Here is a 13,212-nt window from a genome sequence, read left to right as displayed (position 1 = left end):
CAAGCCTGGAGCAACCAGGAAAAGAAGTTGTAATAAAAGATTGTCTTCTTGGGGGCTCACTAGCCAACAGACTATTAACCGCAAAGCCGCGTTGAGTGGAAATGCAAAAAGCAAGCCCACAGGCCACTCATGGAGTGTGGAGCTCTGAGCTTCAGTGCAAAAGGTGCTCGGGTCTGGGGCTTCAAGCACCCCAATGCACAACTTCAGGATACCTCGGGAAGTTGATGCAGGTAGCAAAATGCAGGATGTCCATGAGTTCTGGTCCCTTGTCTCTCGTGTCCGCCACGGGTCTCAGCTTTGCTGTGAGCAAAGGTCGGGGTCAGACATGTCTGGTAGTCTATGTCCTGTGTCGCAGATTCTTCGGAATTTGGCGGCAGCCTCGAAAATGCAGACCGGCAAAGATGCTTTTTGTGCCTGTTTGAACAGAGTGGTCACTCCTTGACCACAAGGGAGATGTCTTCCATCTTCCAGTCGAAATAGAATGTCGAAGGTCCAGGATATATGTTTCAGAGTTTTTTCCAGGGTAATCTAAAGTCCTAGGGACTGGGATCCTATACTTATAGTAAGTTTAGGGGTTGGACTAACTTTAAGGTCCCTCCTATGGGTGGACCTGGGGTGGGGGTGGTTACACCCCTTTCCCTTTGTCCAGTTTCGCGCCAGAGCTGGGGCTGAGTGCCCCAGCAACCGGTTAGAACTGGGAAATGCATGGAGCACCTAGTGTGCCCCAGGCAGTGTCTGAAAAGCATTCACTGAATGCAACCCTCCCTGCCCCAATACACTAATGCCTGTCTGGGGAGGTGCCAGCATCTCCCTTGACAGGAAACCTATTGTACAGGCCTCCCCTGCCGGAGTTTCATCCAGCAGCAGGAGTGCAGACTCGTGTCTGTGGCAGCAGCATCCATTTTGTGATGCTGGGGCTGTGTTTAACTTTAACCGGGTAAACCAGCAACTACATGTCTTTCCCCTCTAGAAGAGTGGAATGCTACACCCGCCACCAGTACTGGCGGGGAGGTGGGTAGTATTCCAAAGTGTTTGACACCTTACACGACATGTTTTGATAAAGCCAAACCAAAGTTAGCATTAACCGAGAGGATTATAATGCACTTAAGAGTATATAGTAAAGCTATATCATAAAACAGCTATAAGGAGATATTTCTGAAAGCTGCAGAAGGGTTCAGCTCATGCTACGGCACCCTCTCACATAAAATCAAGCACTCTGCCTCCAGGATTGTTAAGGCCTGCCATAGGAGTGACCTATAGGTGTATATGTGTCTATATGTATATTTATATATACGTAGACTATATCTATGTAAGGGGTGATTACACCACCTTACCCAGGCTGTGTGAATAGACCTGTGGTGTCAGTTTGGAAGGCAAACCAGGGGTGGCACAATACATGCTGCAGCCCCTGGTTGGCCTAGGGTGCACCTATGCCCTGGGTACCTATGGTACACTATACAGGGGCTCACAAGGGTGACCCAGTAACCAATCTGGTATGTACCTAAAGTACATGGTATCAATTTAGAGAGAGAACAGCTGTTCTGTGGGCCTGATTACAAGGTCAACAGCCACACTAAAGTCGAACAAACAAGGAATAACAGCAAAAAGTGGGGGTAACCATAGGAAGCAGACCCTACTCTCCTACAGTAAAGATAAGAGAACTGGTTATTTGGGATTTATTAGCTCACAGTTGTATCCGTGCCAATAGCTGTATGCAGTTCTTTTTCCATCCATAACCCTGGGTACAGCATTTGGCAAGCAAATCTACATAGTCACTCCCTGTCCCATTGTATTCTCATGCCAAGGTACCTCTAAGGTAATTGAAAGCTGGAAAGGTGGGAGGGCATCCGAACCACAAAAGATTCCTGGAGATCTTTGGCTTTTCAACCCGTTTATATGGTCTCTCTTGAACTGACTATCTCTGAAGAGTCTCCCCAGATTTTTGACTTCCTTTGCTGAACTTGTTTTTGTTCGTTTTTAGGACTTTGTGCACTTTGTCCCTGCTAATCAGTGGTAAGTGCTTGTGCTCTCCCATACACCAGATTGCCACATTTAATTTACTTGACTATGGCTAACACTGAATTAATGTAATTCAATTAATACATTTTACCTTCAAATTAGGGGCAGATAGAGATATGCTGTTAACACTCAAATGCAAATGAATTGTAATTTAAAATCCTCTTTAATGGTGAAGTCCAATATTAAGTTACAATTTTGAAAATGCTACTTTAGGTTTATATTTACCTGCTCAAATCAAATTTGCATTTCTCCAAGTGTTCTGGGTCACATGCCAGTGAATAGCTTTCCTGTTGTAGGTTGTTTATTGCTTCTAGACATGGCAACTATGAGTGAAGGAGCTGTCACCTACCCTGATTATACTTCAAAGGCCTCTGTATTCAGCACAAACAAAGACATCTGACAACAGGACTGCCCTCCATTGTCACCTTAGACAGGTTAGAGCCAAGGGAAGGGGAAGAAATGACAAATACCAGTTATGGGGTAGTGCACAGAATTTCACCACACAAAGGTTGATAACAGGTATAAAAATGGGACCTTCAGAACCTCTCATCAGAACACTCCTAGACCTGTGGAAGATTCTGAAGAAGGACTGCCTTCTGTCTGAGAATGAGAGACTGCCCTGCTGACTGCAGAAAGGATTGGACCTAGTTGCCTTGAACCTGGGCCACACATAGAGACTTCAAGGATTAGTTGGCTGACCTCTTGTGTGAGCTATAGGACCACACAAACTTCCAGAGGCCTCCCTCTTACTGCATGGCTGACCACCATCAGCTGGACCTTCCTGAGCTTTACTACTGTCCTCTACAAGAGTAAGTCCTGATACCCAAGAAGTTCCCTCCATGTCCTGGACCCCTGGCAAAAGTGTGAGCTCCGGTGAGAAACGGTAAAAAATCATAAAGTTTAGACTCCTCATGACTGCCAAGTGACTTCTTCATGCCAAGAATGGCCATCTACAATGACTGCCGAAGCAAAGCTCCAGTGGGACCTGCTCTTTGCTCTGAGAGTGACTGTCCACGATGACCGGCAATGCCAGACCTGCAATTCGCACAGACAGTGACAGCCCACGACAATTAACAATGAGAAGGTCCAGGTATGATCCACTCTTTGCGCAACTGCAACAACCCTCTGTGATGCCCAACCAGCTTCTCGCACCTTCAATGCTCTCCTTGAAACCCCCACCAACAGGAACGGAAATCTTTGACCTTACTTTGAGAAGGTAACTCTTCAGAGGGACTAACCTGGTCCCTGTATTCGACCAGAGCTCCACCGTGGTCAGCCTGAACTTGTGACTTTTCCCCAGTCTAGTGCGGCAGATAACAACAAGTGGCACTTTGTGCTTCTTGGTGCTATTTTTACCTAACATTTTAAATATAAATTCTCTGGTTATACTGATTGGATTTTTGTTGTTTCGGTGCCATTTATTTTATTACACTTTACTCTATTTTTCAAATGTGGTTTGGGATTTTTCACCTGTTTTGTTTTCACTTTGTTACTGCTTGTGTGCTTCATAAATACTTTACACCTTGCCCTTAAGTTACGCCTGACTGAATTGCACCAAGCTACCAGAGAGTCAATGACAGAGGTATTTAGTGTCTTTTGTGGTCATCCTCACAAGGACTGTTATTGTCATGTGTGTCAGAATTCTAACCCTCCCAACTAATACCCCAATTTCTTAGAGGCTCTACACATCAATCTTTTGTCAATTGCAATATCGGCTGGAGCCGATTTCCCCGAAAGATGGAAGGGAGCAGAAATAATCCCTATTTATAAAGAGGGAAGAAGGGATGGATCGACGAATGAAAGACCCATGAGCATTATAGATAAAGTCTTTTGTGGACATCTCCTTGAGAAAGTGCAGAATTGGATGTTGAAGACAAATATTTAGTCCAACTTACAAGCAGGTTTTAGAGCCAAGATCGATACAATCAACCATGTATTTCGCTTTGTAGCACTATATTGGATGTTTGTGACAATAAAAAGGTTACACTTCTATGTGGCTTTCTTGGACTTGAGGGCAGCTTTCTGTCTCATTCTAAGGCATATATTGTGGAAAGGCCTAAAATTAATGGGGTCCCAGATGATTTTCTGAACATAATAATATGATTACACACAGAAAATGATGCCCAAGTCATATTTGGGAAAAGGTGTAATTGACAGATAATATCTGCATTCAGAAAGGTGTGAGACAGGGATGTGTGTTAGCCCCGTACCTTTCCTCTATATAAGTAATGTAGTTGAATTTCTTGGTGATTCCTCCAGATTTAATGGTCTTAAAATCCCTGATCTGTTGTTTGCAGACAATAATCTATTAATATCAAAGACACGTATGGGGTTACAGTGTCCGCTGATCATATTTTCAGCTTTTTATGCACAACACCGTTTAGGGATCAACCCTTCTAAAACCAGATATATGTTTTTCAATCTATAGAGGCAGTTTAGGGGAGGGTGTAGACAATGGAAGACACATAACTCGAAAGAGTACTGAATTTGGATTACTTCGGCATCAGATTAGCAAACAGAATCACTGGGACACCACAAATTGTAATAAAAAACAAACTAACCCTGCAACATTGTGCAGTATCTGACTTAAAATGTTCAAAACTATCATATCCATATCTGTTTCTCCGGCACCAGGAATTTTTTGGTCAAAGGGAGTAGGAGCTGCATTATAGGCTGTATACATTTGGAGAATGTGTTACATTACTAGTCTAATCAGGTCTGAGAATACATATTCAAGATCCTTAGTGGTTTTGTCTCAAATTGTTCCGATGCTGCCATTATAGTTTGACGTGGATCTCAAAAGCATTGCATATCTAGCTATGCTTGATCTTCTTCTGTTTTGGCCTTGTATCTATCAAACTGAAAAGTTAGAGACATACAGGAACTCACTTGGTGAGATGCTCACTTTAAAGAAGGATAGCGCCATACTGTGGTTAAAATGAGTGAAAAGGTAGTTCTATTCCGTAGGACTTTATGTAATGTGGGATGACCCCAGATCCCTCAATACGGGCCAGATGCATCAAGCTAAAAACCGTTCGCAAAGGGGGCAGATTCGCCTTTGCGACCGGTATTTTTGCATTTGGGATGCATCAAAAGTAGCTTTTGTAGGCTTTCAAATAAGCGATAATGTCACGGAGTCAAGCGAATTCATTCACAGTTTTAGCTACAGTGAACGACTGTTTGATGCTATTTTTAGCGTTTGCTGTTGCAGCCCAACATGTATTGCTTTGGTATAGACTTTTGCAAGCATCACTTAAAGAGCTCATTGCATCTACGCCCAGTTAGGAATAGCAGAAGGAGCTTTTTAAAACCTGGCCTAATCAAAGTGTAGGGAAGCCTTCCATACTGTGTATAAAGTGTGAGTGGCAATGGTTTCCAAAATATGCGGAGCTCTGTGCGAGCTGCAGGTAGGTTTCCTAGAAGAAGTCCAGTAATGTATCTTGGTTTGTGAAAGAAGGAAGACAATTTCAATCCTATCTATGTATAAGCACCAAACACCAATCAGCACCTAGGTGCAGCCTAAAGGTACATAACCAACGAAGGTCCATATACACTAGGGGGCAGATTTACAATAACTAGCGCATCCCCAGGGATGCGCCAGTTATTGTGCGCCGCAGCTCCGCCACCCATGATGCGCCGCATTTACAATGCGGCGCACCATGGGGCAAAAGCGGCACAGATGAGTGACGCATCAGTGCCGTAAAGGTGGCGCATTGCTGGAGTTGCGTCGCAAGCGCGACACAGCTCCAGCAATGCTCTGGGGGGCCCTATCTGTCCAATGCTGCATCAAGCCTTACGCCTGCTTCAAGCAGGCGCAGGGTTTTGATGCAGCATTGGCCTAAAAGTGCCTGCGTGAAATCTTGTAGATTTCACGCAGGCACTTTTGCGAGGCGCACCTGCCCCGGAACGCCCACCCTGCGCCGGAACGCCCACAGGTGGCGCAGGGCTTTAGAACGTGACGCATCTGCCTAGATGCGTCACGTTGTAAATAGGTCGCAGGGATGCGCCACGTTTCCGCGCCGTTGCATCACGCAACGGCGGCGTAAACGTGGCGCAACCCCAACATAAATCTGCCCCAAGGGGTGTTAACGACTGACGTAACTGATTATGCCAGCGGCAAATCTCCAGATGATTGACACGGGCTTAGGGGATCTGATTCGTATTCTGCTAGGATAGGAAGTGGTATGATGAGCTGCACTTTCCAGGAAAGTAAGACTCTTCTTGGAGAACAGGCGTTCCCGATAATCAGGCCAGAGTGGCATTGGTTATGCCAAGTCTGGTGTAGGTGGGAGGGGATGGGAAGTTAACCATTTTTGTGGCCCTTAGTGAGACATTTCTTGGTCAACCAATGGGACACTCAGGACTAGCTGTTATATCACTGGCCAAATCAGAGCCTTATTTGGTCAGACTCCACATGAACATCATATTGGAGATTAGCACAGGAGGAACGAGGCACAGAGGTTGCTAAATAATTCTTTGTATCCAGATCTGCTAATTCTCGTGGCCAGTGAGAGGCAGGGTGTAAACTGCCACTTTAGGGGTACCATGTCAGATGGGGGAGTTCAGATTACTCAGCGGGGTCCTATTTCACTGCCCACCACATATAAGTTGCTCGTGACATTGAGACACAGCTGACGGCACTATCCTTGTGCTTTCCAGAAGTCAACTTTATTGTGTAATCTGCTATTTATTATATCACAAATAGATGTATTAGAGGTAAAGCTCACCCGGGCACAAGCTTGCTGCTACCTCACCATCTATTGTGCTATCAGCCCAGAAAAGTTCTTTGAGACTATGTATTTACCACCAGGAATAGTGGAGAAATTCCAACCCTGGTGAAGGCGATTCAGGCACCTTACCTCACCCTGGGATACCTGTATGCGATTTAAAGGTAGATGATGAGTTTTACCTGAAGAAGTGTTTATGTTGCCCAGCTTTGTGAAGTGGCCTGTGAGCAGATATGTGTATGGTATTGTACGACTGAGGATCTAAACCTGCTCCTGTACAGCGTAGTGCCAACCTGCAGACATGGCTGCCTTCTGAGAGCAGTTATCACCCATATAGGGAACCTGCAGGGCAACTGAAGCATGTTGCACACTACTTATTTTTAGAGATCACCTATTCCTGCGCTAATGTTAAAAAGGTTTCACAATGTGCTGCTTCAGTTAGTGTCTACTTGAAACACTGATGTGGCGAGCGCAAGGTAAGAGGTTTTATTTATTATTTAATTTTACTTTACCTATTCCGTTTTCTGTCTACTTCCCCCCCGCCCCCCCCCCCCCTCCGGCCCTGCCCCATCCCACCCCGCCTCAACGCCACAGCGCTGTTACCTGTGCCGGTCGCGCCTGCTCAGTAGCAAGACATTCAGGCCCAGATCTACTATTCTGTGATGCAAAGCAACACTGCACCAAAGTTGCTGCGCTGCCTTGTATAAAAGGGAGGAATAAAAAAATTGGCATATCTACTTAGATTGGGTGCATTTTTTTCTTTCCCTCAGCGTTTACGTGCATTTGACAGTGATGTGCCAGTGCACACACTCTTGTGCCATATTGTAAAGCGGGTGTATTTCCCTTAACACCTGATTTGTTTTGGTAGGTAACCCTTCCAGGACAAAAACTTTGCTTTCAGGCTTTTCCCATTTTGTATGTGTGTAGCACACATGCAAAGTTGGAGAAACGAGGAGATATAAAAACATGTCTCCTGGTTATATCTGCTGCAAGAAGGCGTAAGGATTGGGCACAAATTACTGTTTATTAATGTTATTCGATATATATTTGCATCAAGGCCCATGGGTGGTTGCATGGAAATGTCTGTGCTTCACCCATTGAACTCCCTCATGGCACAAACTAGTGCAAATCAGAGAACCGCAGAACCTTCCGTTACTTTGGGATACTATCCAACGCAAATCCTGATGTGTGTTAAATAGTACATCCCACCCTAATACTGTGCACCAGGTTTGCCTCACAAATTGATGCAAACCTGGAGCAAAGCTTTAGTAAATCTGGGCTGAAATTTGAGTTCATCTGTCTTGGTTGGTTAACTCTAAAAGGTGCTTCGATACAAATAGGTGTAGAAAGGTTAAACACATAAAGCCAATCATTTTGTGTTTGGAAGTCATTTATTTGGGAAGATGCTGCGAATGTACAACATTGTTCACGTTGAGATATAAAAACGAACAAGCCCATTTTATAGTATCCAAAAATAATTGAAAACACTTTGAAATATACAATTTTTCATAACACTTTCCTACAACCGGAACAAAACAATAGGAATGATGTAAAGGGTCTGTTGTGATTCATGCACACCTTTTCTTTTTATGGATTGAATTGTGTTATTGTGTTTCTCTTCAGTCAGAAAACCATGTATGTTTCATTAGACGAGCTTAACGGGATTTGTATGTCTGCCATTTGATTCTTTTTCTTTATACAGTGTTTATTCTTATATGTGCACTACTTTTCCTTATCAGGTCACACGATAAATGGAGACTCTGACCTACACCAGTTGCCAGTGGGCAAAAATAAACCTGGTAAAAGTGAATCTGGAATTATCATCCCTGGGAAACTTAGAATTAATTCTACAGCCAGTTCATCATCAGGTGATAAGATCCCTCGAGAAGATACAGCGAAAGTGAATCAAAAAATCCAAAAAATGTATATCCGAGAAGAGAAAACAGATGAAAACATAGGTTGCAATACAATTCTACTGCCTAAGGAAGAAGTAACACTTCCTATAATGAAACAACCAAAAGAATATGCCGCAGGATCAACAAGAATGAAACCGAATCGAGGAGAGGATCGAGTCAGTGATTATGCGCTAGAAACATCTCATGATAATGAAATGAGCAGTGCGACAAGGATCCTCAACGTTTGCCAATGCTTTTCATGTGATTGGGTGCCGAAGTGGGGATGTTTTTCGAAATCCCAGTCCAAGCGTTAGTTATGAATGTTCATATGATATCGGGTTATAGGTGGACAACAGGGAATATAAAGGAGGTTTTTCATCGAGGGGTTCTGAGTGACATCAAATAGTCAACAAGGGCGAAGCTCAAGTTGACTAAGCCTGAGAAGAAAAACATCCCTGATATTTCCTGTTACCCATCTATATTTGTATTTTATGTATGGCTCACCAAAATGTTCTGCGCCTACTTTGAAGTTATATGAGGGAACAGAGGAGTAATGGGAGAGTCATACATAACATGACCCGTTATCTCTGTCGCAAAATAAATTACCTCCTTCCACCTACCTGTTATGTATGGCCACATTGCTTCCTTCGAGTTCTGTGTGATATCATGGACAACTCAAGCTTCAATCTTGTATTATTTGATGTCACTCAAAACCCCTCGGTGAAAAACATACTGGTATTTACTGTTACCCATCTGTAACTTTGTAGGTTAACCACTACTGCTATGTCATAGCAGTAAATGACTAGATTTAAAATCTGAATTTTTTTGCTAGTGGGAGTCAGCGAAAGTCACGCACAGGGTCATAGCAAATGTGAAGAATGATAGCATGTATTGACTAAAAACACGCATTCTTATACATTTCTGCATTAAAGTATGCTACCTTTTTACTCTATTTGGTGACTTACAAATGAGTTAGATGTTCCTATATGTGGGTTTTCACCTACAGTTTGCAAGCTGGATATTGGTTGAACTCTATTGTGCTGCATGCCAAAGCTTCCCTGTTTTCTCAGTATGTGTGCCCTTACTAAAAATTGATGTTTTTCCTTCCACACGAATTTCCTGAGCTATCCTATGGCAATGCATCCTATCATACTGACAGAACATCACAGGGGTCGGTCTACAAACTACTTCTCTGGCTTCTGGCCACTGATTTGGAGACTGCGAAAATCCATCCAGAAATAATATAACCTTCTCTGTTGTCTCAACTTTCTTTGGGATACAGCAAAAGGACCATGCCAAGATGCAGACAACCAAAGCAGTTTCTGGCTCATCACTGGTCTGAGATTTTCCCAAGCATTTGAGTGTCTATTTCGCTTTTCAACGTAAAAGTAATGTACAGGTTCAATAGGGTTTAAACAGGTTCTGGACCCAGTACTTAAAGCCCAACCTACAGAAAAACCCAAGAACACAACTGCAAGCCTTTGTATGACTCTGGTTCATCAAGGATGGCCTACCTGTCATACTACCCATGTATTTGCTTCTGTGAAAATCTTGAATCAATAGTTTCACCAGTAACGTAATGGTTCGCACCAGTGGTGGGAAACGATGTGCCTCTGAGAGTAGCCTGGTGTGTGTGGGGCTGTTAATTACACTCCGGGGGCCCGTTATGGAGGGGAGAATTTAATAGAGATCACAGATTGAACCTTGAGAATCCCCTGACAAGGAGAAATTACTGGGAGAATGTGTAACTGCAGGTCTGATTCCACCAGTAGTTCTTCATTCTTCTTCATTCTTCCCATCTATTTTCCTGGAGATTTTGTCAGCTTAAAGTAACTTTGTGGGTCTCATAATTACAAGCTTGAATGTAGTGTTGCCTCTTCGTCTCTTAGCACAATTTATTGGTGTCATTTTCACGTACCTCTCAGCTTCCTTACACCATATTTTACAAGTGTGCATGGTCATAAAAAGTCAATTGGCGGGACTTTGAATCTAAGCTGTCTCATCAAGAGACCATTGTTCGATGTTATTTGCCACATATTGATTTTTTTAAAATAGTGATTGGTTAAGAAAGGATCGTATCTGTAGTGTGATCGGTGATTACTCTTTCACAAACAAGACTGATATATCGTACGTATTATTACAAGTGGGTTATATTCAGATGCACTTCTGATAAGGCAGACTGGTATCTAGATTGTGATGGAGTACATGTCCGGCTAACACTAAATCAGGCTCTAAGCCAGGATTCATGAATGTAAGTTTCCTGAAGAGAGTTTAACTATAAATGTATGTAGGAAGCTCACCATAATTTTCAATGATTCAATTTTGATTTGAATAGGTATTAAGAAGAAATCTTTGTCTTTGTGTATAAAATGTTTGAGACTGAAACAAAATGAAAATTTAAGATAGAATGTAATAGTATTCTCAAGATAGTATTGTATATAAAGTGGATTTATGAAAACAGACTTTAATATCTTAAGGTGGACCAGCCAAGTTGCAGCACTCCAAAAACTTGCTACCTATTGTGCGGAAGAGTTTTCACAATCCATGTGACCAGGGGAGTTTTTTTAACATTCATTAAGTTCATAAACCCAGCAATTCGTCAACAATTGAATATGGGGATATTACTTTTTCAATCTCTTTTAATTTAATTGTTAACCTTCTTGAAACGTGTAACACATCCGGCCTCATTCACAAAGGTAAACTTGCAGTTTTGTTTAAGTTTACAATAATTTGTTATTCACAATGGTATTTTACAAGTAGTATCATTATGACTGGGGAGTCTCTGCAACACACAAACATAGGACAGTCCTATATTTGCTTGTGTGGAGACTTGACAGTCGCAAATATAGTGCAGGAAAATACATTTGTGAATAGTAAACTATCATAAACTTACACAAAAGTGCAAGGTTACCTTTATGAAAAAGGCCCCTTTGTTTAGAGTGTAATTGTTAGAACAGTTTGTCGAGTCTTAAAAGATTGGATTTCTGAAGCTCATACTCTAATATTGACGTTTATGAGTGATGGGTCCTCCATACATTTTTTTCTAATTTGACAATTATTACCTCTTGCACAGGAATGGCATGTCAATGAGCCTGAATATAGTAAAATCAATGACGAGGTGATTGAATGGATTCATTTTCTCTAGACACCTTGGGCCTTATTTATGAAGGCCTTGCGCCGCCGGTGCGTCACTTTTAACATGGGAAAAAGTGACGTACCGGCGGCGCAAGGTCTTCATAAATAAGGCACCTTATTTATAATCTGTAAGGCCAAACAGTCTTTAACCGTACATTGATAGTCACTCGTGTACATGGCATACTAAGCAGGGATAAGCAATTTTTAACTTAGATCCATTCAATAAATGTTTACACAACGAAGATACATCAGGTCTCAAATTAGGGCTATTTAAGGGTGGCAATAGGAATCCATACATATTGTTACCTTTATTTTACATATCCTACAGCAAAGAGTATCATTTGGAAAAAAATGTGATATTTTAAAGCTTGATCTGATGTTTGAAAAGATTGTTTAAAGAAAACCGAATATTTTAATAAAATAAATATTCAAAAGTACCTGATGAGCGTGATCTATCTGAAAAACGAGCCCTCGGACTCTCTTAACCGTGTGTTTTCTTTTATTGACGGATCTTCTTGAAATAGTATTCCATCGTATCTTTCCCAATCTGTTTGTTCTGTTTGCCACACCATATGTGGACCTTGCACTCCATGCACAAGAGTGCAAACACTTTCTGTTGCAGATGTGATTGTTCCTGTTCCTTGACGAAGACCTCAGCACACTTGGACATTTTTCACCTTCAGCATGCACTTTCTCCCTCTGCAACCTTGAATACTCCTTCTCAAGCTTCAGTATCTAATGTCACCACCTGGTTTACATGCAAAGGAGTTGTGCCCTCCTGCACTGCTGTTGTGCTTCTGTGCACAGAATTTGCATGTGCCCTAGCATGCATTATTCCTCTTTTTCAGAGGAAACAGCCTCTACAACAAGGTTTTTACCTTGTTGTGCCTTTACCATGCATTTTTAACCCATATATGTTTGCCCCTGGGTATGCCTTTACAACGCATGCCTTTACCACACCTTTAAGGTAAGTTGGGGGTCTGGGGTCTCCCACCCACAAATACATTGTTCATATATATGAAAACAATGCGTGGTAATGACATGCATTGTAAAAGCATATTTGAGGTAAAAACATGCATGGTAAAAGATTTGTGGTAAAGGCATATGATGTATTTACCTTATTGTCGTGCAACCCTGACCAGCAGGATGGGCGGAACACTCCCAAACAACAGTCTTCCTAATCATCCAGCACTTTCTCCAAGACACAGCACCGCTTCTTCCTCCTCCTTTGCAGCAGCAGAGGATAGTCCAGGAAGCTCTCCCTATTCAGATTGTTCAATTCTGGAACACTAAGTGCCAGTAATAAGGAGCGGGAACTGTCCACGTCTCTTACTTGTTCCAAATTGATCAATCTGCCTCCTGTAGCCAACGAAAGGCACTTTTCCATGTGGTAGATGAATACCTTTGCTGTGAACTAGATAGAAGTGCATGAAAGT

The 13,212-nt window shown here is 42.5% G+C and overlaps 1 protein-coding gene across 2 annotated transcripts in view; it reads left to right on the top strand.

Moving 5' to 3' along the window:
• Nucleotides 1-12,213, top strand: part of LOC144783994 (GTPase IMAP family member 9-like) — a 196,142-nt gene extending 183,929 nt beyond the window's left edge. For both annotated transcript variants that reach the window (XM_078662708.1, XM_078662707.1), the window contains exon 4: nucleotides 8,486-12,213. In XM_078662708.1, coding sequence (XP_078518834.1) covers nucleotides 8,486-8,955 — 470 coding nt within the window. In that variant the 3' untranslated portion in view covers nucleotides 8,956-12,213. The remainder of the gene's footprint in view (nucleotides 1-8,485) is intronic.
• The last annotated feature ends 999 nt before the right edge of the window (nucleotides 12,214-13,212 follow it).

The sequence above is a fragment of the Lissotriton helveticus genome, chromosome 10 (genome assembly GCF_964261635.1).
Source record: "Lissotriton helveticus chromosome 10, aLisHel1.1, whole genome shotgun sequence".
Lineage (NCBI taxonomy): Eukaryota > Metazoa > Chordata > Amphibia > Caudata > Salamandridae > Lissotriton > Lissotriton helveticus.
Note: the sequence above shows the minus strand (reverse complement) of the source record. Positions and strands in the feature narration are given on the sequence as shown.